We start from the raw sequence: 27,668 nt of genomic DNA on the forward strand, positions 1-27,668 counted from the left end.
TGTGCCAAGGCATGTCCCTGCACTGTTTTTGTTTATTCGTGAGACAATGAGCTGCCTTCAGGAAGCAGAGATAGGGTTTGTGCATGTAACATGTACAGCCCTTCTGTGTGAGGGGATTTAGCACCCAAAGCTGAGCTTCCTTTTAAAGCCTCACCAACCACCAGGTGCACCAAAGAAGCCAGGGCTGGCTCCTGCTAAGCGTGTATTGGGCTGTTCTGTGCATTGACAAAGACCAAGGTCTGACAGGAGCACAGCTCACCCCGTCCAGCGCTGGTATGGTAAAGTACAGGTTTGCCAGTGGACAAATTTTGACCAAAAGGAAAAAAAAAAAAAAAGCTGAAAGTGTTCATGGTGATTTCATTTTGTTTCTGAACACTGTTAATCTTTAGTTTGCTTGTCCCTGCATTTCTGAGCTGTCAGGGCTGAGGACTGCACTAGAGAGCAGCTGAGTGGAAACGGACTAAGAGTCTTTTGCATGGTTCGTGAAATCAGTACTGCTTTCTCCCCGCCTCTGCCCACTTTAATGTTACTGAATGGAGTCACAGCCTCTCCTGCACAGCGCCTCAAAGGCAATGAGCCAAGTCCTCCTCCTAGCTTTCTGTTGACTTGCTGGGAGTTACAGCAGGATAAATTAGTCCAAGTAAATCAGAGCACTTATTGGCGAGGTGTGGTGATGCTATGTGGTCTATCAGCCACTTGCTATCCTATGAAACACACGTCACCAAGGCAAGCCAAAACTTCTTGTGACCAGAGTTATTGTCCAGGGAAGGGGAAAGTAAACCTGGCAATTTTGTAACGTAACATGCTTATTATATTTTCTATCCTAAAAAGCTTCACTTCTGTTGTTGCTTTGGTTCATATCAGTGCTTTCTTTGTTCTCCTTTCCATTTAGAAGCTCCCTACTCTCGTGTTCAGCATGTATTTCACTAGATCTATCTACCAAAGATTTTCTTTTTGTCAAGTTTCTTCTTCGTGTTCTGTGGATTTATCATCTGTATGATCATGAACAAATATAGTGTAACTGATCACATTTTGTGCTATATGATGTTATTTAACATCTAATATATTCCAAATGAATTATTTAAGAAACTAATCTTTGTCTTTTTAAACTTCTCTAAAATTTCGTTTTACATTTGGATACCACTTGGTAGAGGATACCAAAAACATTACAACATAATTTCCAGCAGAGGATCGTTCTACTGTTCAGCACTTATGCTAGTCTTAATGTTAGAAACAACGTTATCCGATGATGAAGAATGACAGGAATTCTTTCTTATGATTTCTTACACTTTTTGATTGAATTGTATTTCAATCTACATGCTAAGAAGATTTTGACCAGCTCTTGAAAAAGACAAATAAATAAAATTTCATTGTGCAACTGTTGTGTTTTTCTTCCAAATATTCACAATTCAAAACATTTTAACCAACTCCATTTTAAAAAGCAGAAGTCACCCTAAAAAATTAATTTGGACTCTGACTTGAATCTATTGTTTCCTGGAGATGTTCGGATAGGCACAACCTACAGATTCAGACTGGAGTCCAGGTTCAGATATAAAAACTCATCCAGGGTTGAGGGGAGCTTAGGATGTAAAGCTGCTCTTTCTGGCTAACACATGGTGGGAACAACTTAATCCCCAATTGAATATGAGGCTGGGAGATGGAGAGGAACCACTAGGATGTCAGATGCAGAAATTGTGAGGAAAAGATGGGAAATCACTGGGACACAGGGACAGTTTCAGTTTCATGTTTAACTGGATGTCTCACAGCCCTGACACTGCTCTGTAATACACCAAGAGAGGGATTTCTGCACAATATGTGCCTGAGAAAGGTATTGTCTCAAGAGATTATATATATAAGTCATGAAATCAGCAAATGTGACATTCAAAATATGTATTTATACTAAGTAAGGCAATACCACCTTAGCGAGGACCTTCTGCTTACAGCAGGTAATGACAAATTAGTTAGTATGCTCAGAATCATGTGGCAATGCCTCCTCTGGAAGTGGGCACGGTATAGCCATGTTAACATGGTGCTGTGCTATGAGATAATGGACCTGTGGCATGGAGTCATTCAGAGCTGGCGGAAAATATCTCACATATGTTGCAGCAGTGGAAAGATGTTAGTACAAATGACAAAAATGTCCCTAGTCTTAAGGCCCCTACTGAGTCTCTGAGCTGTAACTAGCAGTGATAAATAGAGTTGTGTGAATAGCACTTCTTTTTCCTTTTATAATTTTTTTTGGTGAGGATATGGCTGTCAAAATTGCAAGGAAGACCAGCTAAGGTGGTATCTTCTAGAAGCATCTTTGGTACCTCCTGATACAAAATGGCATGATGCAAAGTTAAAAGACTCATGGCTCCCCCCAACCCATGGTACTCCTAACCTGCACAGAGGGTGTGAGGTGTCCTCCCATGCCTTTGTGATGCAGAAATCCCACTGAGACGTTCCTTTACTTGGAATTTCCAATAGGATCAGTGGAAGAATTATTATTATTACTTTCTTCAGAGGCTGGGTGCTAGGAGACAAGTGCCACTCTTCAGCTGTCACAGAACCTAAGAGAACTGGTGCCAGGAGAGGTGCAATGTATACTGTCCTTAAAAGTGACCCACATATCACCAGGAACAAGCCTGCTGTGCAGATTGCTGTTCACCATGCCCACTTTCTCAGTATCTCCTTTGTGGCTATGGAGTGTATTTGAAGTTGGACATTTGGGTTGGGGAAGGAAAGAAATATGTTGCAACTGTGTCTTGCAAGGATGCTGTAGTCTTGTGCATGAATCCTAGTGAAGGCCAGCCTGTGGTTAGAGGAAGGGCAAGTCTGCAAGCAGGGTTTTGGCCTGAGAGTCAGTGGACGAAAATCCTTGCTGATGTGAACATACTGTGCCTAGCACTGGGCATCGCACAGCGAAATCCTAGATCTGCATGGTGCTTTGTTTTTTCTGGAGTGTTGCGCATGCTGAGGAATACTTTGTGGTGAGGCATGTACTCACCAGCCTTGTTAGTTGTACTGAGTCTAAATCAGGGAGGAGGAGGGTAAAAGGAGCATAGCAGACGGAGACTCACAGGATTGCTGAGCCAGCGAAATTAAATGGCAAAACAGTTGTTTTAGGACACTAAGATCCATCCTAACATCTTGCTCTGAGCAAGAACTGGAAGCTGCAGGACTGACATGTTTCAGAGGCATACGATTCACGAACCATTTAGTAATCTATCTTCCAGTATCTAACTGGCTGCTACAAATTTCTTCGCTGTTAGGGAATGATATGCAGTGACCATGGCTAAAGTAGTGTGAGCAAGGCAGATCTGACTTTTGTTCTTTGAAGGCTGGGTGATGAAAGGAGGTGGAGAGAATGGGCGACTTAACTACTGACCTGTGGGGCAGGGGTCACTTGGAAGCCAGTCTTAAATCTAAAGGTCATTGTCAAAGTGACAGACTCTAAATCCATCACTTTTCAGGGGTGTAATTGTATTTTTAATACAGCAGGTGGTGAGAGAATCAGAGGGGAGAAGGTGGGTGGAGGAAGCAGCTCAAACAAGTATTTGGGTTACAGAAGGTAGAGATTGCCCTCTATCTGGCCAATACATGTATCTGGTTGAATTTATTCATTATTGTTCTGTCTGTAAGCCACAGGTAGTATTTTCATTGCACTCTGAGTTGGACCAGCTCTTCTCTCTATGAAAAAGAGTTAATCTCATCCCATCGTATTCTCCACCCACCCCCTTCCCATGTGCGCAAACGAATGCACATCCCATCCCTCCACAGTTTGTTTTGCTGCCAACGGATTGCAAACCCAACAGTGCACAACCGAGGACCCTGCAATAAGCCTCTTTTGGGAGTGTCTTCTGGAAGAGGGACCCCGCAGGCACTGAGAGCCAAAAAGAGAGGCAATGAACAACAAACCTTTCTGTGGGTACATCTCCCCTGCTGAGCATCAATGCCACAAAATAGCACAGAATTAGCTCAGGATGAAGGGCAGAAAGAAGTCGTGAGACTCCTGTGGATCAGCATGGACTGCATGGGCCTCAGACAAAGTCTCCAACTCCAAAGTCTCCAACTCCAAAGTCTCCATCTTCAAGCGATGCGGAGAGGTATTCACAAGCACAGGGCAGGAGACGTTTCCCATGCACCCACCTTTCTGTCCCATTACAGCTGGCCAAGGGCACAGTGAACAACACTGAATATCTCAGACCTGGGGAAGATCCCTCACTTTCTTTGAAATTCCCTACTCTGCACCTTGAAAGACAGACTTTTTCTTAGGTAGCATAAAACCTTAATGGAAAGCTAAAGGGTAATGGCCCATAGTCAGCAAGTCTGCAGGGAGGCGTTCTGCCTCCAACCCTGGGCGTAGACAACGTTTAGCATTGATTTTCTCTTGGTGACTGTATTTGGCAAACCCTGGTAAACAGCAGTGCTCAGTCCTGGAACTGAGAAAGGCTAAGAGCAGCCAATATTAAATGTCCCTTCAAATCACAGCAGAATTACTGTGCTCTGATATGTAGATGTACAACCAACCAAAACATAACCTATAGATTCCCCTAACTTGAGACTACACAGTGTTAAATTCAAACTTCAAAAAGCTTTACACTTACTGGAAAGACCTGAAGACTCTCAAGAGCAAACTACAATGCCTAAACACTCCTTGAGTGGAGGCTATTAGACCAAGCTAAACACAGATGCTCAGGCCAGCTGACTGTGACCTGAAGTGTTTTACTGCCTGTAGGTTAAAAGGTGTTTCAGAAGGAAGTACCTGGCCCCGCTAAGAGGCTCTGCAGTGATCTCTATGGGACAGAATGGCAAAACGTCAGTTGCCAGTTGAGAGTTCCCGACAGAGCGAGTGAGCCCAGTAGGCTGGACTTGCCAAAAGTGCTCAGTGCTGGCGCAGCCTGCTTGGGTGGGAAATGTTCCCACCACCTGAATGGGAACTGAAATAACCCAGTGCTGAAGGGAGCTGCCCACTCTGGCTCTTCCTCCTGAGCTATGCTGGAGACGTTTTCCCTGAATTTTCAGGTACAGAAGAGCGGCCAGCTGCTGTCTGGTGAACATACCCAGCCACTGTGTTTGGCACAGGACAGCCCAGTCTCAAAGGCCACATTTTTGCATAGACATCTGGAATGCAAATGGGTGTTCCCCAGCTCTCAGATTTGGAAGCAAAGGGAGAAATTCATGGTAGGTACTTCAGCAGCATAATGTTACCTGTCAATTTTGAACTGAATAGCTGAGCAGATTAGAAAACAAATATATATATACATATATATATATATATGTCTGTCTGTCTTTCTATCTATCTATCTGTCTTACCTTTATCATCTCCTTGAAGTCCATGGTGAAGTTCACTTAAGGTCACATGCAAAGGGAAAACCACCAATGTTGCCTTTAAAATCAAAATTATTCCTCTTTCAGACTAACGAAGAAGAAAAATGACAGGAATGAAAACAAGACAAATTGTCAGTGAAAGTGGGAGAAAGCATGTAGGATGGCTCTTCCATGTCTGACATACCTGGATGGACACTACTCTTGTTGTAGAGGGGTAGACTTCTTCTGTATTACTTCTCTATATAACACCTACAGAAAACAGAACACCCGCACCTTGTTTCTGTTACATCTAACAAGTTAGTCAAACTGCCAGTTAGGTAATTCTGAAAGCCCTGATATAGTGGGTCCTATTAATTTCAAACATTTCCCAAGAGTATAGGCTGCTCACCAATACGGACAAACAATGACAATAGAGTTGTAAGTTAATTGCTTATTTCTAAAGTCAAAGAAATGAAAATGCTGCTAAATAATAGCAAAAAAAAAAAAGTTTCTTTGCTTTTAATCACAACTTCATCAATTAAATACTTCCAGCAGTTCTCTGCCGTGTGCTGCTAAGGTAAATCAAACCAAGGACAGTATTTCTTTTTGAAAACTGCAGGTTCAAGTTAGCCAGGGGCTTGTCATGAATACTGCCTCAAAGCTTGACTTATGCTGACATTTATGTTTGCTTTTATCCTGACTCTGTGAAGTACTGAAGAAGACTAGGGCTAAGGCTGTCAGTAAGACTCTTGATTTTTGAGGGCTCAACTTAAAGATTTTAAGTTGTCATGACTGCTTTTTGGGGTGCTTTTCTTGTAATCGCTGTCCACACATGCTTTTAAGATACCTCAGAAAGATGAAGGTGACTGGTCAGGGAATTCAGCTGGAAGACCTGCCAGTGTGGAAGCAGCCTTGGAAGGTATCTGAAGATTTTTTTAAAAACAGGCATCTTCAACTCATTTCATCTTGTGTTCCTGAATACATAAGCATATAAAGCCCCTAGCTGCTTTTAAAACCTGTGGCTATGGATTTGAGTCTTGAGTCCTCTGGGAGGGTTCTTCTTCCAGCAAGGGCAGAAAGCAGAAAATTAGGGCAGGCACTAAGGCAATCAAGCAGATTGTTTACTACTCTTAGTGGGGCAAGCAGACCACAGAAAATGTCCAGGAAAAAACAGAACAACCCACCCCCCTGCCCCTAGCCATTTTGCTTTTTTCCTACCATGTTTCTTATCAGTCTCCTGCAGAGACTCTAAAACTCTTATCTTGATAGGACAGATTACCAAGATGATCTCCTCTCCATGATGAATAGGAATCAAGCAATGTTTTCCACTGTTAGCAAACCATACATTCCCAGTCCAGATAATTCAATTAATAGAATCTCTCCTCTCCTTTCCTCTCTTTTCCAGCTCCATCCCAGCTCTCCTGTCATCCTTTCTCTGCCTCCTGACCCTCCCCCCAATTAATTCCTATGCTTTAATACCATCTAAGAGTCCTTAGTGAGAAGAGGATCTGCTTGCCATGCAGGTGCAAGTTTTCAGCACCACAGCACAACAGCAATACCACCCCATTCTGCCCTCCTCGGGGCTTCTCTTTGTGAACCACTTTTTCTTTTTCTTCCTTTTCAGCTCCATGCTGAACAACCCCATGCAGCTAATCTGATTATGCTAATTTGTACTTCATGAACCCAAAGACTGTAATGGGATCTTTGGAGGGTGAGCTGGGCTGGGGATGAGGGTGGTGAGGACAGGAGAGAGGGTATGGGAGGGGGGGACACAGACAATGGGTTCAAGTCAGTTAAGAAAAAAAGCCGTCTGTATTGCCAAACAAAGCACACTCCGGGTAACCCCTTGCTGCTCTTGACAATTTAGAGTGTCCCAAACTGGCCTGCGCTACTGAGCAGGAAAGGGAGCACGAAGAATATACAATGAAGGGGCACAAGGAGAAGTCTGTTTCCTGTTGAATGTTGCTTTTCTTTCTCCTTAACTAATCCTTCCCAGCACCTAGTAGGTGAAGTATGGTCCACAAATTGTTTGTTGGATGCTAGCTATGGCACTAGATGGCTTCTGAGCACATACAACCTCATCTGTCCAACTAGACTGACGTTGCACTTGAAATTTATTGAATAATGGGGCAGTGACTTTGCAGACACGCACTCACATCTCTAAATATGGACACCCCCCACCCCCCCCTCCCCCAGGAGCTGACAGTGTCCCCAGCCTGGTTTTACCAACATTACCTTTGCTACAGCTGGAATTGGTCAGGAAACAGTCCTCAGAGGAAACATATAAAAGGTATGGAAAAAAATTGCTTTCAAGATTAAAGCAACCCCATGGTAGAGTTTTGGCAATCACAGAATTATTTGCATTGGCAGGGATCTCCTGGGATCATCTGGTCCAACCCCCCTGTTCAAGCTACGTCACCTAGAGCTGGCTGCCCAGGACTGTGCCCAGTCAAATTTTGAATATCTCCACAGATGGAGAGTCCACAACCTCTCTGGGAAACCCATTCCCACGTTTGACCACCCTCATATTAAAAAAGTTTTTTTCTTGTGTTCAGATGGATTTGCATGTTTTTTAATTTGTGTCCATTACCTCTTGTGCGGCTAGTGGGCACTGTTGAGAAGAGTCTGGCTCCCTATACGTCATTCCCTCCCAACACATATTGGTACACATTGAGAAGCTTCCCTTCAACCATCTCTTCTCCAGGCTGAACAGTCCCATCTCTCTCAGCCTCTCCCACTACGAAAGATGTTCCATTCCCGTAATCATCCTTGTGGCCCTCCACTGGACTTGCTCCCGTAAGTCCATGTCTCTCTTGTACAGGGAAGCCCAGAACTGGACGCAGTACTCCAGATGTGGCCTCACCAGTGCTGAAGAGAGGGGATGGATCACCTCCCTTGACCTGCTTGCAGGACCCTGATTGTTCCTCAGGATACTGGTATTGGTGCAGGATCAAGACTTGAGTGTTGGTCTGAGCTCGTTCCAAGGGTGTTGTGAGTGAGCACAACTCTACCACTGCCTCTGCTGAATATATTTGTCACAAACCAGAAGTATATTTTGTCTTTCAAACTGGAAGTCGTTGGAGGGAGGCACCTTGTTTCCACACATAAGAAAAGCACTGTCTATACGTACATGCCTGCAGAGATGACAAGAGAGAGAAGGGGGCATTACAATACTTCTGAAAAGAGATGGGCCTCAACTTGCTTTACCTAAAACTTTGGTGAACATTGTTTATTGGTCAAAGGCATACGGGGGAATATTAACTGTTTCCTTAATGCCCATTTTTTGTTCTGTGCTCCTTTCAGGAAGAAATTCAGAAGGTTAGTTTCTGAAAGACAATTCCTGCCTCTGGTGAAGATAAATCATTTGCTGTTGAGAGGGAAAAGGGGAGATGGAAGGAAGATATTTGCTCTGCACTCCACCTTACGTAGGGCGGCTCCCCTTTCTCATGCAGAGCAGACTATTTGTTCAGTCCTGCAGCCCTAAGCAGAATATTTCAGGACACCATTTCATGACAGCAAATGGAGCAGGAAAAATGACTGTCTTAAAGCTGTCATCTCAGGTCCAGTCTCAGGTTCAGCTGCATTTGCATTATGTTTCGGAGAGGGGATTACACGTAGTTTATTTGATAGGGTAGAAAATACACAGTATCTTGCCAGCATTGCTCTTCTATATCCCAGATGTCATTTGCTGAATGTGTAGTGCATTGCAATGTATTTATCAGTATTTAACAAAACTAGCTCTAAATAACACTGTGAGTGGAGTGACTAAGCAAAGGAGCAGAAAAAATATCAGAAACGTAAGATTAACAGGTTAAATTCAAATATAAAGAGTATGCTTTTTGCAATTACCACATGTTGATTGGAGCCTCTATGTTCATAATACGCATGGAAATGTCCCTTGCTTTTCTTCTTTTCCCTGGGAAGCAGGAAAGCTTATCAGATGTGAGCCAAACAAGCAGCATTTTTATGAACTGTGTTATATAACACATGAATGCACCTGATTAAACAAACAGCTTGAAATCTGAGACAATCAGTAATCCCAGATCCTATGTTCCCTCAAGGCCAGATTCTTGAAGGTATTGGAACACCTAAAATCCACTGATATCTAATGAACTTTAAAGACCTGGGCTTTTGCCCTACTGATGCATCTAACAGAGAAAACTCAGTGCATGCAGCAGGACTTACTGCACAGGAGTAGTTTGAGGCATGGTGATTTGTATTGTATGAGGTCTTACTGTATCCTTTTCTTCCCTTCTACAGCAGGTCTTGGGTGAGATCAGACTGGCTAGGATTTGACAAAGGAGATAAACAGAGTAAGTAGCATAATCTAGAGGACAAGGTCTTGCTCTGTCGCCTTGTCTTTCTCCTGACCTGAGGGATGACCTTGCCCAGACCACTGCTTTTCCTAACTTTTTGCTTATAGAGATAATGAGTTATCTCTATAAGCCAGGATGTTTCTTTTGCTGTATATATGTGTGTGTGTGTATAGGGAGTTCAATGCAATGGGCTTTGGCCTCATTTGAAACTCCTAATACTGTGACTTATAATACTTACACAATAACAGTTATAGTAACAAGAATATACAAGGAATGTATTGTCAACCATTGTTGGCAGTAACCTTGAAACTAGCTAGCAGTGTTTATCAATGACATGGATTTTTCCAGAAAAAAATCTGAGAAGTTGGTTGAAGTAGGCCCACAACTCTCAGACCCAGAAGAGACTCTCATGTGGATAAAGTGGGACTGGTCAATTAACTACACTGACAGCCGTGTAGAGATGAAAGTTACAGAAGGTGTATGGAGCACACACTCTCAGGAATCATGTATGTAATGAGGGGACAGAAAGGCTGCTCAGTACTTGTTGAAGCTGAACCACAAGTCAGTGCGATGGTTAAAAGTTCAACCAGAGAACATTACAGGAGAGTGAGACTGTGGCACTCCTGCGTGCCATTGCCTCAGACTACATGTCTGCCGAAGGTGCATCACAACTGTAAGGAAAGACATCTCTGAACCTTGATTGGATCAACAGAGTGCTGGAACCTGTTTCAGTCCTGTGAACTAAGCATCTAGTGATACATCTAATGATGCAGTAGGGACATAAAGAAGGTAAGAGTTCAAGCCCTCTCTAAAAATCAGCTCTGTTCAAAAAGTATACTATTAAGGAACAAGATGTGCTAAGAAGAGGCTTAACCCAACACTGAAACTTAAGCAGAGATGGAAAGAACTGAGCACTCAAGAGTCTAGTGACCATTTCTAGAAGGGCTACATCCCTGCAGCCAAGATCATAACTTTTGTACAGGATACTTCTAGCACTTGAATTCAGCTCTACACGAAGTCATGACTGAGTACTGCTGCAATAAAGATATGCAAAATATATGGAGTATGTAACTCAAGAGTCTGAAGCACATGCTCTGCTTAATCATGTGGACATAACCTAAGGGTATATGCTAGGGAGCTCCTGGATAGAGCCAGCAGCATTGGCTACAAGCTGCTCCAGTCCTCAGTCCCAGGCTTCACCTAGAAATCAACACGAGGATGACTGAAGGTTGTAGAAGAGAAATTTTAAATGGATTCTTAAATATTTGTGAGCATTTAATCTGGTGTGATGGAGGAGGGATCTGAGGCTACTGCTCAGCTTAAGAAACACTTCTGTTTCTCCACTTTGCAATCTAGATTGGCAGCAACCAGCACATAAGGAAAATAAACCAAAGTAATGTTGTGTTAGAAGATAAATGGCCATGTGAACTTCCTATGATTTGTTTTCTCAGTTAATTTATCAGGTAATTTTTTCAAAGCACTTTAGCAAACAAGTTCATAGGAAAAACTGAAAGGAGACAGGAGAAGGTGACCTGGGGGAAGATTGTGGAAAAGAAGGAGGGTAACAGTAGTGGAAGGTATGCAGAGGTAAAGGTGAGGCCCAAGTATATGCATGTTCATTAAAAGCATGCACATGTAAGATGACAAAGACGGGATGAGCAGGCAGATTCTCAGAGAGAAACATGAGACCGAGAGGTGTACTAAGCCATGACTAAATGCTGAGGATGGCATGGAGAAAGCAAGAAAATCAGGGAAACTGGGAATGTGAATAATTGTGAGGAGTGACACTGAAAGAAATAGGCAAGGCTGATGAACACATGGTGCCAGAGAGAGAGAAAAGAGAAGAAAATGTACTAGAAGATCAGACAGAGTAAGCAGCTTGAAGGGGATAAGAGACTGTTGGAAAATGGGGAAATAGGAATGAGGCAGAAAACTACAGAGCACAGCAGGAACTGGATTGGAAGAAGATAGCAGTGTGGCAGATGACTACAAATCACAAACATGGCAGGATGAGAGCAGTGAGAATGTCCATTTTCCTATGTGGCAAAGATTACCGTTTTCACCTGACATGATTCAGATGCATAGACTTTAGTTTGAGAGATCTTCTAAGAAAGGTAAAGAAATTTAATCTAATAATCCATAAAATTGGAATATTCTATTTTCCTAATTTTGCGAAGTAGAGTACAGATGTATGAGCTTTGAGGCATACTGATGACTAAAGAAGTGCTCCTTTTTTTTTTCCTAAGGCACCATTTTTGAATTCCAGGTCAATATCTATAGGATCCCAGATATTACAAAATAAAACACTAAATAAACATATCCCACATTTAGCAGCAACTTCACAAGCCATGCTTCCATGCTAAGTACACAGACCTTCTTTTCAAACAGTAAATTAGCATAACTGGCATATGAAATGGACACAACAAATGAATCAGGTATGACAGCTCTAGTTCACATTATCCACAGCTTCTGTGAGATCTAGGGAGTAATGGGTTACTGATGTCATGATTCCTTGTGGTCACTGCCATTTTTATGTCTCTCCCTCTCCTTCTACGATCACACGCAAGATAGTCTGAACAGTTTTCACTTTTTAGCAATGAACCTGATGACACTCAGTGGGAATAACACAGTACTGCAAGGAGCAGAAACAGCCTTCCATTTCTACAGCCTGTGGTTAGAGGATCGCTACATCGTATAAAACTGTCAGCAACTGCTCTGTTGCTGCAGGTGCATAGACACATACCGCTGTTCAGTGGGAGACAAAATGATGCTGAACAGATTTCTGCCAGAGAACACAGCTTACTAATTTATTACATCTTACCCTCTATCAACTGTGGCAAAGCAACATTCTGCTCTAGAAAACTAACTGTAGTTTCCATGTCTGCACATCAGCACAATGGAAAATAAGAATTAGAAATGTTAATAATAAGACTAGTAAGAGATCACGTTGGCTAAATCTTGAGCTCTTCACGTAGATGAAATGCAGCATGGAAATGTCCAGAAAACAGAAACCTGGTACAAGCCTATGGTGCATGTGTTAGGGAGAAAATGAGTCACTGGACAAACAGAAAGGAAGAGCCATGAAGGAGAATTTATTCTATGAATATATAAACTTCCATCCCCAGGAAAAAATTCAGTTAATGTGCTGAAAACACGAGGACACCAACAACCCCTAACATGGGACCGTCAAGAACAGTGTCACATCAACGTAATTTCCTTCCATCACAAGTTAGCCCGTCTGGTGGACAAAGACAACGCAGATGTCATGTATCTTGGAGTTGGTAAATTTTTGATAATGTTTCACTTTGGAAGCTCATGAGCAAACTAGTTTTGTTGAAAACACTGTAGGATTGATACAAAACTGGTTAGAGATTTACTTTTAAAAGACAAAACAGTTAACAATGGCCTTCACTATGAAAATGGATGCAAAGAGGTATTAAAGGGTTTCTGCTGAGGTCTGCCCAGGATCTGGTATACATTTATATCCTCAGTAATTATTAGGAAGGTGACAAACAGATGACATCAACCTGGGAAAGACCACATGTTGGAGCATCCATGCTAGTCATCCTAAATACTCTTGATGAACTCAAGAAATAGTCGGGGGGGGGGGGGGGGGGGAGGAAAAAAAAAAGAAAAAAGGGATAAAGGTGAGGTATCACACTTACACCTGGTAAGTGTAGCGACCTGTGCATAAAACAGCCGGGGAAGAAGCACAAGACGAAGGCGCGGGGAAATGCCGCCGGGGAACACCTCGCAGCAGCCGGTGCCGAGCGAGGCCCGCCGAGGGGGGCGCCGACCCTCCCGCGGGCCGGCAAGCACGGCCTGCTCCTCCCCAGCGGGAACGGCGCGGCTGCCGCCCGCGGCGGCCTGGACGAAGAGCTAACGACCGTGCTTCCACAAGCTCCCCCAGGCCCTTGCAGGCGCTGCCCAGAAGCGCCCTCGAGCAGGAGCACCCCTCAGGACCTGGGGCGGGCCTGGCCAGCCTCCGCCGGACCAAGGGAGCCAGGCAGCGCGCAAGGAGAAGCGCGCCAAGCCCTGCGAGCTGCAGCCGCCAGGAAGAGCAGCTGCACGTCCCCGGCACAACCTGAAGGGAGGGAGCCCACCGCCGCCGCTACCGGCCGCCGGCTGCCTTAAACGGAGCCGACCGCCCCGCCCCGCCGCTGACGGCGGCCGGCAGGGGCCAAGCTGCCTCTGGGGCGCTCGCCGCCGCCGCGCTGGGCAGTCGTTCCCCGGTCCTCCGCCCCGCCGCCGCCCGGCCATGGAGCTGTGGCAGGTGCCGCTGCTCTTCTCGCGCCTGCCCATGTTCCCCTTCTTCGACCTGGCGCACTACGTGGCCTCCGTCATGGCGCTGAAGGAGCAGCGGGGTGAGCGGCGGCCGTTGGCGGGGCGGGACGAGGCCTCCCCCCCCCGCCCCGTGTTCCCGTGTCGTCCCCCCGTGTTTCGCCGTCCCTCCCCCGTGCCTCCCGCCGTGTTCCCCCGTGTGTCCCCCAGCATGTCGCCCGGCCGGGCCGGGCCAGGCCAGAGGCGGGGGCCAGGGGGCCACCTGCCCCCGGCCGCCCCAGCGCGGACTGGGCAGGGGTGGCCGCCGCGCAAGATGGCGGGGGGTGCCTGAGGGGCGCCGGGGCGGTGGGAGCGGGGCGGCCCGCGGGTGCGGGAGTGGGCGGGGGCGCCGTGCCGTGCCCGGGGCGACCCGCGTTTGCCCGGGCTCTGCCGCTGGGTCTCTGCGGGAGCTGCAGGTGTCTTGCCCCGGGTGCGGTGTGAGAGCAGAGCGCCTCCGGGGGCTATTGCCTGCAGTCCCGTCCAGCCTGCAGAATGCTAGTGTCGGGGCTTTTTGTTCACTGCTTTTGGATTTTATTTGTTTTTAATGACGGCGAGTGGCTAAACCTCAGTTCCTGTGTGTACTCCCAGTAAATCTCAGGTGGCCTGTGTGTCCTTCGGTGTAGCGAGAGGTTTGTCAGCGCTCCTCGCGGCTTCTGAAGCCAGAGCCCCGCGAGCAGAAGTTCCGGCTCTTGGGCCGAAGCAGCGTCGCCGAGACCCGCGGCTGGGGGGGTGGGCTGGGCCGGTAGCGGCTGGGGCGGGGGGCGGGGCCGGCAGCGGCTGGGGGCGGGGCCGGCAGCGGCTGGGGGCGGGGCCCGGCAGCGGTGTGCCTCGCCCCGCTCTGCCCTGCCGGGTGCTCTGCTTGCATCAAAATCCAGATGTTCTGCGTTAGTCCGTAAGTGTGCAAATAAGATTGTCTGCAGTCTTCATTAGTCCGTCTGTCAGTAAATAATGTCGAATTGACTGCAGAAACCACATAGGAAGCACCCAGCCGAACTTTTCTTGCTTCCTCAGAACTAGAGGCACTGGTGAAATCAGCCAGGAGTTTTGCTGAAAACCTTTTTGCAGTTTAAGATTTTAAAAGTACCAAGAATAAAAAGGCTGACCCCCCCCCGAAGTTAGGTTTATGCGTGCAGAGAAGGAATGCAGGTCACAGGCCAGTGACTTGCTGTCAGGTATTACATCTGAGAGGTGAGAGGAGAGCTGCACAACTCATGGGTTTATATCCTTCATGTGCCCTGGATATGCAGAAAGCTGTTAAGGCAATTCTGTCTTCTAGGAAACATAGCTTGGGAATCTAATGGACAGGTTGTGTGCTAGTGACTTTTTATGTTGTACCCATAGATCGTAAAATTAAATTAGGAAAGCTTTTCACTCGCTGTAACAGGATTCTGCATTTTTTATGAGAGCATGTAATGACACTTCAATCTCTACATGCTCTTTTCTAGAAAATCTTTTGTGCTGTGGTTTTTAACCCCAAGCCTAGTTTTTAGTTGTCACAAATGTAAAGACTAGCCTTGTTTTAATATTTAGAATAACTGCTTGTGGTGTGGCTTTGGACAGTTACAGTAACCGTGCATCCTAGCTGATAACTGTGTAGGAAAATAAGCTGGCTTTCAGGATTATGGTGCAGATTTGGGAGCTGCTGCTTGCTTCAGATTTTTAAGGCTCTGCACTGTTTGTTTAGTGAGAGCTTGTTCTTTGGTCCCTTCCTACATGTGTCAAGGTGAATTTTTACTTCCTGCTGAGTAAGTGCACTTAGCAGACTGTGAATACTGATATAAAATGCTTATGTATGCTCGTGTCTTCACCAAATTTTGTTACTACTGCTAAAATTGTTTCCGGGTGCTGACTTGTGGCATTGTGTAATATAACTGTTCCATTCAAAAAGGGACTTTCTGTCTACAGGTAGTTGACATTATCATGCACTACGTTTAAAGTTTCCTCTGGAACAGACACACTTAAAGATCAGGATGAGAGGAGTCTCTCTGCTTTGCTAGCATCAGCATAGCTTTAGTGAGACAGCACTTCTGGACAGTAGAAGTGCTGTCAGAAGTCTGGTCAGATCTGTGCTGATAATGTTTTTTCTTCTCGGCTTAATAGCTGGAAAGTTCAGAGCTCTTGAGTATCCTCTAATGCTTTGAATTAATAACTGTAATTCAGGTGACTGCATGCTGGTCTGTTGCTCCCTTGCAAGCAGTTTGAACTGAACATTAAATCATAACTGAAATAGCAGTTATTATGAAATACTCAGGATGGATATATTATCATTGATTAAAGTTCTCTAGCCATTAATATATATTCTTTTTGGAAACTTAAAACACTAGCTATATTTCGCAGGGGAATAACTGGGTAACCTGAAGTGGCTGGTGATATAAGAAGTACGTGGTCAAATCAGTGCCACATTTGTTTTTATCCCAGATTACTGTCTCATTAAAATACCAGCCTCCCACACTGCTTAAAATCATATTCATTGTGGGTATTTGTATCATGGATGCGCGCACACTAGTTGGGACTTTTCCTGTCCTTATAGCGAGATTTTCTTGCTCACTGGTGAGCAAGCTGGCGAACTACAGCAGTGACAACCAACATGTTGCTTTCCACATGTTTTAAACTAAGAGTTCTTGGTTAGTGTGTTTGGGATCGCTTAGGAGTTGCTCTCATTTGTAAATCCAGTCAGTTGTAGAACTGGCAACTTTCTTTTTTTGGGATGGAGGGACAGCAAAAGGTGTTGAGGGTTAAGGATGTGTCATATTTGGAAGGAATGTGCTGGTTTTGTTCTTGCAAGTTTTCTATGACGTGATTCTGGTGATTTGAAGAGAAGTAATTTTTTTTTTTGCATAGTTTTGCTAAATTAAATCTCACCCTATAGCTTACTTGATGTTTTTATATATAGGGGTACTAGGAAAACTTCTACAAGTCCTTCTGGTTTGCTCTTTAGATGTGTATATGGTACATATTCCTGATTGCCTATTTGGGACATATTGGAAAGGTTAAAGCAGATCTTATCCTGCTGACAGAAGTCGTTTGCTGGCAAGGTTTTTTTTTATTACTATTGTCCAGAAACAACGTTTAAAACTGTATTCAACAATAGTCATTGTGTTTTGAAACCGTTACTTTCTAAAGTATACCATTTGCAGGACTAATCACCTTTTGGCAGATCATATTTTACATGTTTGTATGATGCCTCATTAGTTTTACAGGATGCATCAGAGGACAAATATAAACGACTGCTTGTTTAAAAATATGTGACCCACTTAAAATTGAGTTTGTTTTCTGAAAGGTTACATCCCAGTCATAATTTCGGTAGCAAAGCTAAGATGAGTTTTAAATTAGTATCAGCATTTTTTGCCTCATTGCCTTCTATGTTCCATATATTCCTTGTTAGAAAGCAGGTATGAATTGTTAAATACTGGTGTTTGAGCCAAGAAAATTCTAATGTTGACCAAGAGAAAAATCTTGAAAGTCCAGTAAAGTTTCCAGTCTCTTGTCCTTTTACATGTAATAGCTTAATGAAGAAATTTACATGCTTTGTTGTGGAGCCTGCTAGTAGATGGCAATCTGGAAATAATAATAGTAATTCCAATATGTGTTCTCAAAACTGGAAACCACTTGCTGCTAGTGATGGGGGAAAGGAAGAGTAGAGAAGTGGTGATTGCTGAAAGGCAGGGGAATGGATTCGAAAAGAGGATGGATAGCTAACTAATTCTAAAACAACTCCAACATTTCATTTAATTTTTTAATTTTTTTTTTAATCTGGCCTTTATTATAGGAAGTGAAAAATCATGAAAATATTTTCACAAAGTATGTAGGAGAGAAGGCAAGTTGAACTAGAAATGATGTCAAATGTACAACAGAAATCAGTTTCAACCTTTTCAAACCTGATACATGAGAATCTTCCATTTTTTGCTTAAAACTAGTTGTTACTAGTTTGTTTCATTAGTTCCAGTCAATGTCCATGTGTGTGGAAAAATAAAATATAATGTGTTAAATTCAAAGACACAGCACTTCGAATGGTTTCCTTTTGTTATGTTAGTAATTTGACCGAACACCTGGTGAAGTGAAGAAGCAGCTGAGTTTCAGTTAGCTAGCTCTCAGTCATGCCGCATTTTGTGCGGAGGGAGTAGTTAGATATTCTGATGAAGGCCACCAGTAAGATGTTAAGATGATTACTGCTCTGCTAATGCAAGGTGAGAAGCTTCACGCTAATGAAGGAGATGTTGGTGCACACCCACCTGACAATGAATGTCTGAAGTGTAATTATTTTTTTTTTTAAACCTGGTCTGGAGGTTGACAGTTCTTGGATGTGGAACCTCCTGTCATGATCTGGTTACCCGTCTCACTCCAAGACCAGATTACTGTGGAGACTACATCCTGTATTACATCTGTGCAGGAGTTAAAGCTTCTGCATAACACAACAGCTGATCTATTAGCAGTACTCCCCAGTTCCAGCACATGTTCCCTTGTGATTTGTCATTTACACTGGCTGCCTCTGTTAGCTGGGTTTTCTCATTGTCATGCAAAGTTTGGGATGTTTCTTCTCTATAAGGTCACTTTGTACTACAGTGTCACAGCAGCATTTAGTGGAGTTACTCAACAGAGAGAGTACTGCCGAATGTGGGGGTAGGATATTCTCTTGTTGCTGCAAGAAAGGAATTCAGGCCTTTCATGCTGAAGTAGGTATATAGCAATACTCGTAATGCGGCTGTGTCATCAAACAAGAGAATAATTACATGTGAGAAGGAAGCTACTGTAGTCCTTTTGGACCAGTGAGTGTCTAATTAATATAATTTTGCATTTTTTTCTGAATGCAATGGCTGTCAGCATTTTTATATACTTTTTTTTTAAATTGAGGAAACCTCAGTGTAGTAAATACAAACCATTAATATTTTGCAAGGGTCTTACCCTTTTCAAATATGTTGGTGAAAACGGATCCACATTCAGTTATATGGGGTCTGGATGTAATGGCCCACTTTATATTTTTACTTTTGCTGTTAAGTAACACTAGCAGGCTTTAGAATTTTGTCCTGTTAATTTTATGCACGCAAACATAATTGATAGCTACTTTGGAGAAGTGTTAATATGCAATAACAAAGCTGAGCATAACCGACTTGGAGCACCAGGTACTGCAGTATGGAAAAGAAATTATGCAGTAGTTAAAAAACCCGAATGTTATTGTATATTCAGATATTCTGTAATACTTAGGAGTGCTCATTTTTATAAATTGGCTGTTACATAGGAATTTAGATAGTGCTGCAATATGTGGTAGCTGTGCCCGCACTAAAACTAGAACAATCTGGTTAATACTCTTGTATGAAGTGAATTGTATTGAGGGTGCTGTATTCTCTTTGATATATCTGAGCTTCTCATCTTGGGTAAGAAGCTTCTTTTCCCACAGAAATGCCTGAAAAGCCAAAAGCTTCTCTTCTGAATTGGGAACATAGGTCAAATTTCATTTTGGGGCAGACACTAGGTTTCATCTCTGCTTTTGTGAGTTTCAGCCTTTGGACTATGGAAAGTGAAACTAGTTCAGGCAAACAGAGCTCTGTGCCTGTGTAAAGGGGAAGCTTTGGCAACATTGGACTTTCGAGGTGGAATGATATAGTCAAAACAGCTACTTGAGGATATTTCTAGTTTTGATAAAGTGTTGTTTCCCCCTGAAACTGGTTGAGGCTTCCCGTTACCTCCAGTATAATTTTTTAATATTGAATACTCTTTTGGCATTGTTCAATTACAATTTAAAAGGGATAATTCCTTTTAAAGATAATAAAATAAACCAAACTGTGAACCTTTTAATAACAAGGGAAACTTGTATTTATTATTATAGCTTCAGGTAGCCTTTTTTCTCTATTCAGGATTGCAGATGAAATTATTTAATAATTGTTTTGGATACTGCTTTCATTTTGGTCGGGAAACACAGTTAGCAGGGTGTTATGAGGAAAAAGGAAAACAGTGACCTTGAATTCATGAACACTCAAAAGCAGAAACGGAATTTGTAGAATAACCCCCCAAAAGTTACCAATACCAATCCTGTCTAGGTCAGCAAAGCCACTTTTGTATTTTTAGTACAAATTTGAAAGCAGCTGTATGTCTATGCCAGATTATTAACAATGAGACCTCTCAGTCATGCTCTGAAAGCTTTTTCTTCTTGGTAGCCAAATAGTTATAATAAACCAACCCACAAAAGGTGTTCAGAGAACACAGTGTCAGTCTTTCACTTTTATTTAGATAGCATATGCTTAAGTCGGTGTACTCTGAAGTTTGTATTTCTGAAGACTTCTCCTGTGAAAGCCTACAGATTACTGCAGGATTTTTCATTACCTAAAGGAACAATGTTGGACTGAATGATTTGAAAATACTGACTTTTAAAACATGATGTCATTCTCAAATGTTTATTTCTATTTATGCATCTTTTCCCTTTGTTTCAGGAGCTGTGGAAGTGTCAGTCCGAAGTCCCATTGCCTGCTGGTTTAGTGCTATGCTTTATTGCTTTGGTGGTTCAGTTTTGTCTTCATTGATGCTTGCAGAACCTCCAGTAGCATTTCTGGCAAAGGGCACAAATATTCTACTGGCATCTTCAGTCTGGTAAGCAGCCACAATTGAGTTAGATGGGTAGTATTGGTTCTGAAGAAGCTATAGTTGGTAAACTGATATTATACCATCAAGCTTCCAGGTAAATCAGAAGCTTAACTTAAAAATGCTATTGGTGTGGATGCTGTCTCTTCATCCAGAAAGTCACCACAGCAAAATAGCTGTTATAATGCTTGTAAGAGAGCAACTCTTACAGGCTGTTGTATAACAAAATGCTCAGTCACTAGACTAGACTTGCCTTAGATTTTTATAGTATTCCTGGTCAAACAGCTGAAAACATTATTTTGGAATAAAGTGTACTTCAGTTACTGCTTTTCTGGATATAGGTAAGTCATAAACGCAGCCTAGTTTTTCAGCAGTAGCTCTTGAAGGCCAGCACCTGGCTGATGTAAAAATTTTGAACTTTTCTGTAACTGGGGATCTAAGACACAGATCTTCTTTCCTCTCCTCTAGTTTCTGCTTCCTGACATCATTATTTTTCTATATTTTGCCCTTTCCCAAATGGATGGGTGTTTTAGTGGAAGACAGTAGAGAGCTGAATGGGAAGTCAGCTATGTGAATGAGGCAGCAATTTGGCCTGTTTTGGAATTCAAAAAAAGCACTGGTGTTATTTTCATATAAATGTGGCCTTCCAGTGGAGTTCATTTGTTCCAGAAAGTGATCTTTGAAGAAATCCTCAAACTTAACAAACTTTGTGAGCAGCAGTGGGTTTTTGAATTTAAAAATCTCAATTCCTGTCTTAGAAGAGGGTTACCTGCTTGAAATCCTTTAGTATCTGTTCCTTGTAGCACCTTAGGCTTTATAATTGCAAATTCATTAAAATAAAAGTAAATGTTTCTATCTGTGTGTGTATATCTATATGTTAGTCTTCTGGTCTTCATGTTCCAATGGAAGATGACAGATTCCATTTAGGCAAATCGGTGAAATGAATAATGTGCAATAAATAGTGCAGTATTAACAAAGTTTATAGAATCTGCTTATGGTTCATATTAGTCTGATGGGGGCAACATGACTGCTTGTTGAACAAATGACATGAGTTAGGAGTACACGTGCACAACATGATTTCTGTTGAACTTAACATGGTCAAACGTGATTTGCTGTGCACAAATAAAATGAGGTTTTAATGAGGAGCTATGAATGTTATGAAACCTTTTAAGCTTCTAGTTTTACAAAGTTCGCTCTTCATGAGTATAATGACTTTAATTCTCGTTCCCAAATCATGTGAAACGAAAATTCCCCAAGCTATAAAAGGGGTTGTGCTATGCTTGAGAAATGCTTTTAAATAGTCTGTAGGACAGTGACATCTACTGTCAGCAAGTGTGGCTAGCAGAAATTGCAGGCAAAAATGCCGTGGTGGGACTGCAGTGCTAGGTTGAATCCAGCTACCTGTGCTTCACGGTCCTAAACCCACATTCTGCAATTGTAAATTAATTCTGGTTAGTATTGTCTGTTGAGTACATGGCTTAAATGGCTATTTGCAGTAGCCATTAAAATACATGCTCTCTATACATCTTTGACTTCATATCAACTGAAGCTTGGTTGCATACAAAGGCAATTGACTTTACAGTAGGAGAAAAAGGAAGAATATAAGTAGTGCAAAAGTAAAGCTGAAACTGAACACCAAAGCAGTAGGTAGGTAGTAATGTAAATTCCAATAACTTTCTTGTATGTGAGAAATAGACTATTGCATGCTCCATTGTGGGAGCTCTTGAAGAGAAGAAGCTTCAGAAGTTTGCAGTGGCAAGGTACGATATCCATTGCTGAAAAAGAAAATACATAACAAGGACAGGACTTCAACTAAACTTTGGCTTTCTTGGGGGGAAGCTTCCTGGCATTCTGCTGTAAAGGATAAGCATTTTTTTCCGAAAAAAAAAAAACCAAAACCAACCCCCTAGTGCTGTCCTGATTTTTAATCTCTAACCATGAAGCATGACTCTTCCTAGTTGTGGTGTCTGCTAGCAGTTCTAATGAAGTAAACTAGATATGAGAGGTGCATCTCTGCATTGCAGCCTGAGTAAACAGGAGAAGGATATAGCCTTAGAAATTCTTGGTAGGCAGGATTGAGCTCAGAAGCTTAAACCAACAGGCAAGTATCTTTTTTTTTTTTTTTTTTTTTTAGAAAATTAAAAAGTACCCTTCCTATCTTTTAAAGGCTTTCTCTGCTTTTACTTAATTGTTACTCTCTTATTCCTGTACTGAAATAATCTAGATACTTAATGTTGATTAATCTTGATTTTTTTTTTGAGACCTTGAATGTCTCTGTAAGCACTGAATTTTGTTTATGATTGAAGAGATACAATAAAACACTACATAATCTAATCTTTTAAAATTTAGTGTCAGTGTAGAATTTCATTGTTAGCCATCTTTACTTTGTTTTAAAAGCAAGTTGGTAAAAGGTATTAAATTTTGAGTGCTGTGCTTTCAATGCTTTGAAAAAAGAAATGTGCTTGTAATTCGCAAGCTGGAAAAGCTAGAATTGGTGGTTACTAAGATGTGGAATGTGTTTGAAAATAGCTGTGCATTTCATCTGGCACGACACTAACAAGTGGAGGCATTCGTGCTGAAGTTATGTAATTCCACATACCTATCAGTATGAAAGCATGATGTCAGCATGTAACTTACCACCCTGTTGTAATCCTACAAAAAAAAAAAAACAAACCCCCAAAAACCCCAACCAAACAAAAAATAACCCATAAAAAAACCAAACCACACAAAGTCAGTTAGACACTAATTTAATAATTTGAATTATAAAAACATGAGATGTAAGCTCTAGAACAGTTGCTAAAATTTAAAGCTGTTTCTCATGTCATTTAACGGATTCTTCTTTGGGACAATGAGGTAGTAAGAACAATTTCAAATAATGTTTGATGAGTTTTGATGCAAGAGGTCAAGCATGCTCAAAAGCATTTCAGATTTGTTTCAATATGTCTACCACACAAGACAGTGAGTTATTAGTTGTATATCATGCATTGCTAGTCATATTCCAAAAATACTTTTAAAGTTTATTAGAAAGTGAATTCCTTAGCAAAAACTTCTGAATGCTGCTAATGTTTTTTCTTATGATTTTCAGGTATCTTGTGTTTTACTGCCCACAAGACATATTCTACCGGTGCTTTGCCTTTCTGCCTCTTCGGCTTCTGGTTGCAGGAATGAAAGAAGTGACTAGGACTTGGAAGATAACAGCTGGCATTGCACATGCAGACAGTCGCTTCAAAGATGCCTGGCTCGTCATGGTAGCTGTGGGCTGGGCCAGAGGTAACATGCATAACATCTTGTTCTGATGGATTGTGATGTTTTGGAGTGGTATTTAAATGGCTAGCCCTTCAGCATAACTGTAGCACCATTCCTTGCTGTGCTGGATATGATAGTCGTAATACAGTCTGTTATCCCCTCAAGGGAAAAGCCTGTGCAGCATTTTTCCTGCCTGGATTAAGAGTGACATTGAATGACTTTGAGGGAAGTTCATCTTATCCCTTCAGAAGGTCTTGTGAGGACTTGTAGGATGGGCAGTTGATGGCAATAAAGAAATAGATCTCCCATGTGGCTTCAGTGCTATTCCTAAACTTCCCAATGGAGTATTTCCTCAGAGGTGTTTTCCTTGAATGTGGCTGAAGAAGAGAACTTGTTTTCTTAGCTTTTTGGGTTGTAATCATTAGCTGATTTTAAACACAGGAATGAGCCTTTTTGCCTGCCTGCTGTTTGGAGTACGACTCTGGAAGCTACCTTCCTAGGAGCTGTATTTGTAGTCACAATGTTAGAACTGCCTCAGGAAGTAGTAGTGCAGCTCTTGTTTCTATTTCCTTGATTCTGTTCTGCTTTGGGAAGCAACATGTGTTAATGTTATGATCTAACATATTCTTTTCCCAGGTTATAATACAAATCAGTCTCACTGGCCAGAGTGTCTTAACACCTCCTTATGTCTTGTATTCTTTTACTGTAAAAATACATATCCACTTTTCTTGCAGAGGGTCCTCCTAGTTTATAGAGACACTCTCTGTACTTGATGACATGAAGAATGGAATGATATAAGCCTCTCTGGCGATTTACTTTGGCAATTTGTTTGCAGTCTTGAGTGCATCAGCTCAGATGCTATCACACAAAGGTAAACCCGAGGTTCTTGCTAAGTAGCTAAACGTCTGAGGTTTCATGTCGGTCACTCAGATCATGCACATGTAAAAGACTGGATTAGTCTCTTTAAGTCTGAGCTTTGAGTGCCACGTTTGGCACCTGGTGTAACGAGTTTTGCTGGGAGCAATAATAGGTTGCGGAGTAGTGGTAGCAGTCAGTGGAGGCTTATTCTAAATCTCTGCAATTTCAGGAGCTGGTGGTGGCCTAATTTCCAACTTTGAGCAGCTGGTGAGAGGAGTGTGGAAACCTGAAACCAATGAACTACTGAAGATGTCCTAGTAAGTTTTTAAAAAAGACTGCAATATGTTAACTGTTGTTTTGCTAACTCCTTGTGTTGACAGTCACTTCTAGTGGTTCAGATTTAAAAAAAAAAAAAAAAAGCACTAGGACATGTTTGTACTCAATGTTTTGGTATGTATCTTGTGAAAGATTGGTTGATGATCTTCAGCAATTTTAGCAGATATTTTAATCATTTTAGGTTCACAGCACAAGAACACCAAATGGGAAGACGAGTCAACAAAAATTATTCGGCAGAAAGCAGTACTGAGTCAGTAGGAAGTTGCTGGAAAGCAGTATTGACTCAATTTGTCTTACAGGGATATGGTCTTCTATCCAAAAATGAAAGGACAGTGGTACCAGAAATATACAAGTGAAGCCTGCATTTTTGGTGCATGTTCTGAGCATCACTAAGATGGCTTCCTTTGAGTGTTGTCACTCTTACTTTCTCTGCCAATACTGTTTTCCTCCATAGATATCAATTATTTGAGAAAGCGCAAATTGGTTATTCAATATAGCAAAAATCTAATGTGCTGCAAGATACAAAATGTTACTTCTCTTGCAGAAGCGAAGAATGGGAATGTTACATAGCTCCTGGTTTAGTCTGTACAGTAAAATGAGAATTGAGACAGGCTAGAAAGCCACAAGCTATTATTGTAAGTCAAGATAAGCTCACTGTGGTAATTTCCTAAAATTCGTTTGATCTTTCCCATGTTACTTGCAGGTCTTTAGAAATAATGTATTTTTTTTAAAGTTATCTTGCTTTTCTGCAGCCACTCTTAGCAACAGAATAACAGAAGAGAAATTTGTAGCCTTTCCTTTGGCAATATTTCAACTTTTTATGGCTTATGTTAGTTGTTGGCTTTTCTGAAACTCCAGGTATTTAGAATTTCTCTCCCTCTGTCGGTGCCTAAGTGGCAGTCTTCAAAGAAAACTTCCAGAAGGAAGAGGTCACTGTCAATAATAGCACTGTAAACCCAAATAACACTGTACTTACAGGTGCAGCACTAGAGCAATGCTTACTGACTGTGGCAGCGCTTGCATATATTCTCCTTCTCCATGGTGGATGTGGCTCAAAGTAACTCAAAAAGGATTTTTAAAATTTTGTTTAATATATAAAGATTAAGAATATTAAATAGAAGTAAGTTACAAAGTTAAATGGATAAAACAGACTTCAAATGGATGAGATGCCTGTATATACACAGTTGTTTTTTGGACTTCCTGAGCAGGCAATTGATGCGGTAAATCTCTGAGTTACTGAAAAGACAGTGAAGAATGTGTCTACACTAGATGCTCTGTGATAACAGGAATGTCACCTGTACATGTCACATGTAGGTGCAGATTAAGAAATGCACAGAATTTTTCTGCCAGTATATTAGTGCTCTCTCTTCAGACAACTGACGGAAGTTCTCTTGTTTTCTGACTGTGTACCTAGCAAGGGACTGACCAACACAATGAAGACAGCTAGAAGATGTAAATCTTTGCATGTCTCAAGTCAACACAGCTATATTGGCAAAACCTGGTAACACAGGCCTGATTAAAGTCAAGTATAAGCTGACTATGACCCTAGAACTGCCGGAGTGTCATAGTGGACTGAGACTTGGACTATGTTGTTCTTCAACACCTTAAGCAACTCCGTGGAGTAATTAACACCTGGAGTATAGGAGAGGAACCTATTTTTAAGTCTAGTCCGCGTAAAGCAAGCTTTGTGATTTAACTCTTCAGTAAGATATATTGAGAGAGGAAGAAGGGGAGCAAGCTGACTTATAGAGTCTGAATAGAGGCATTGATTTGAGGAGGATTTGTCAAATATGAGTTTGCTGGGTGTGTAAAGTAGTGCTGAACTTGATGCTTGTCCATAGTATGGTCAGAAAGCATAGTAATAGTATATAAAGTGAAAGTCTTAGTTTGATTGTAGCTAGGTTTTGGACCTTGTCACAGCTACGACAAGTTTTCATTAGTTCTATTCAGAAATAATTCTTTTGCACACGAAGAACATTTATTGCTTTCCAGGCCATAGCAGCTTTCACTGTAGAGTAGAGAAGAGAAATTAACATTGTTTGTTTGATTTCCAGCCCTGTGAAGGTAACTTTGATAGGAGCAGTTCTTTTCACCCTGCAACACAGCCAGTACTTGCCAATAGCAAGACACAACCTCATGTTTTTATACACTGTCTTTCTTGTCATCTCCAAGGTAAGAATGTGAAACTGTTGCAAATAACTGAATGACAGAAAATATTTTATTTCATTATTTCAGAGCAAAAAATATGCCCTCAAACACTCTACCACAAGTTAGAATGCGTTCTTCTGGATGGGAAGGCCAGCTCCTACTGAAGTCTTAAACCTGTGTTTAGTCTTCTATACGTGAGCAGAACAGAAGACCTATTCTGTTACTGATACTGTTCAGTGTATGGGGGAAAAAAAAGGAAAGAATCAGGAATTTTGGCACCCAACAGTTGATATGCCAGGCTTGTATGTCCATAATCTCAAACAAAGCTTATGCTTGTAGAAGGAAACTCTCCTGCTCTCTGCCTTTTGCTAGCTGCTTAATGCTTTCCTTGTGCCTCTGCAGCCATCTGTGGGTTTGCAAAACAAGCCAGCTAGGTTCTCATCTAGCTTAAAGTGTTCGCAACATAAGTGTTTAGGTGGGAAGACAAAGTGTATCAAAACCACTTTGAAGCAGCTGTAACTACTTTTGTAATAAAATAGATAGTACTTCTCTACTGAATCCTTTAATCCCTCCACTTTT

At 42.1% G+C, this 27,668-nt stretch overlaps 1 protein-coding gene across 2 annotated transcripts in view; it reads left to right on the plus strand.

Annotated features, from left to right (window-relative positions):
* Nucleotides 1-13,787: 13,787 nt before the first annotated feature.
* TMEM38B (transmembrane protein 38B) overlaps nt 13,788-27,668 on the plus strand; it is a 31,065-nt gene continuing 17,184 nt past the window's right edge. For both annotated transcript variants that reach the window (XR_015701084.1, XM_087742492.1), the window contains exons 1-5: nt 13,788-13,972; nt 20,354-20,510; nt 23,587-23,771; nt 24,835-24,922; nt 26,996-27,113. Coding sequence is in view for 1 of the 2 variants with exons in the window: in XM_087742492.1 (XP_087598618.1) it covers nt 13,867-13,972; nt 20,354-20,510; nt 23,587-23,771; nt 24,835-24,922; nt 26,996-27,113 (654 nt within the window). In the remaining variant the exon portion in view is untranslated. The remainder of the gene's footprint in view (nt 13,973-20,353; nt 20,511-23,586; nt 23,772-24,834; nt 24,923-26,995; nt 27,114-27,668) is intronic.

This window comes from Nipponia nippon, unplaced genomic scaffold, assembly GCF_047370975.1.
Source record: "Nipponia nippon isolate SJK-2023a ecotype South Korea unplaced genomic scaffold, ASM4737097v1 scaffold_8, whole genome shotgun sequence".
Taxonomy (NCBI): domain Eukaryota; kingdom Metazoa; phylum Chordata; class Aves; order Pelecaniformes; family Threskiornithidae; genus Nipponia; species Nipponia nippon.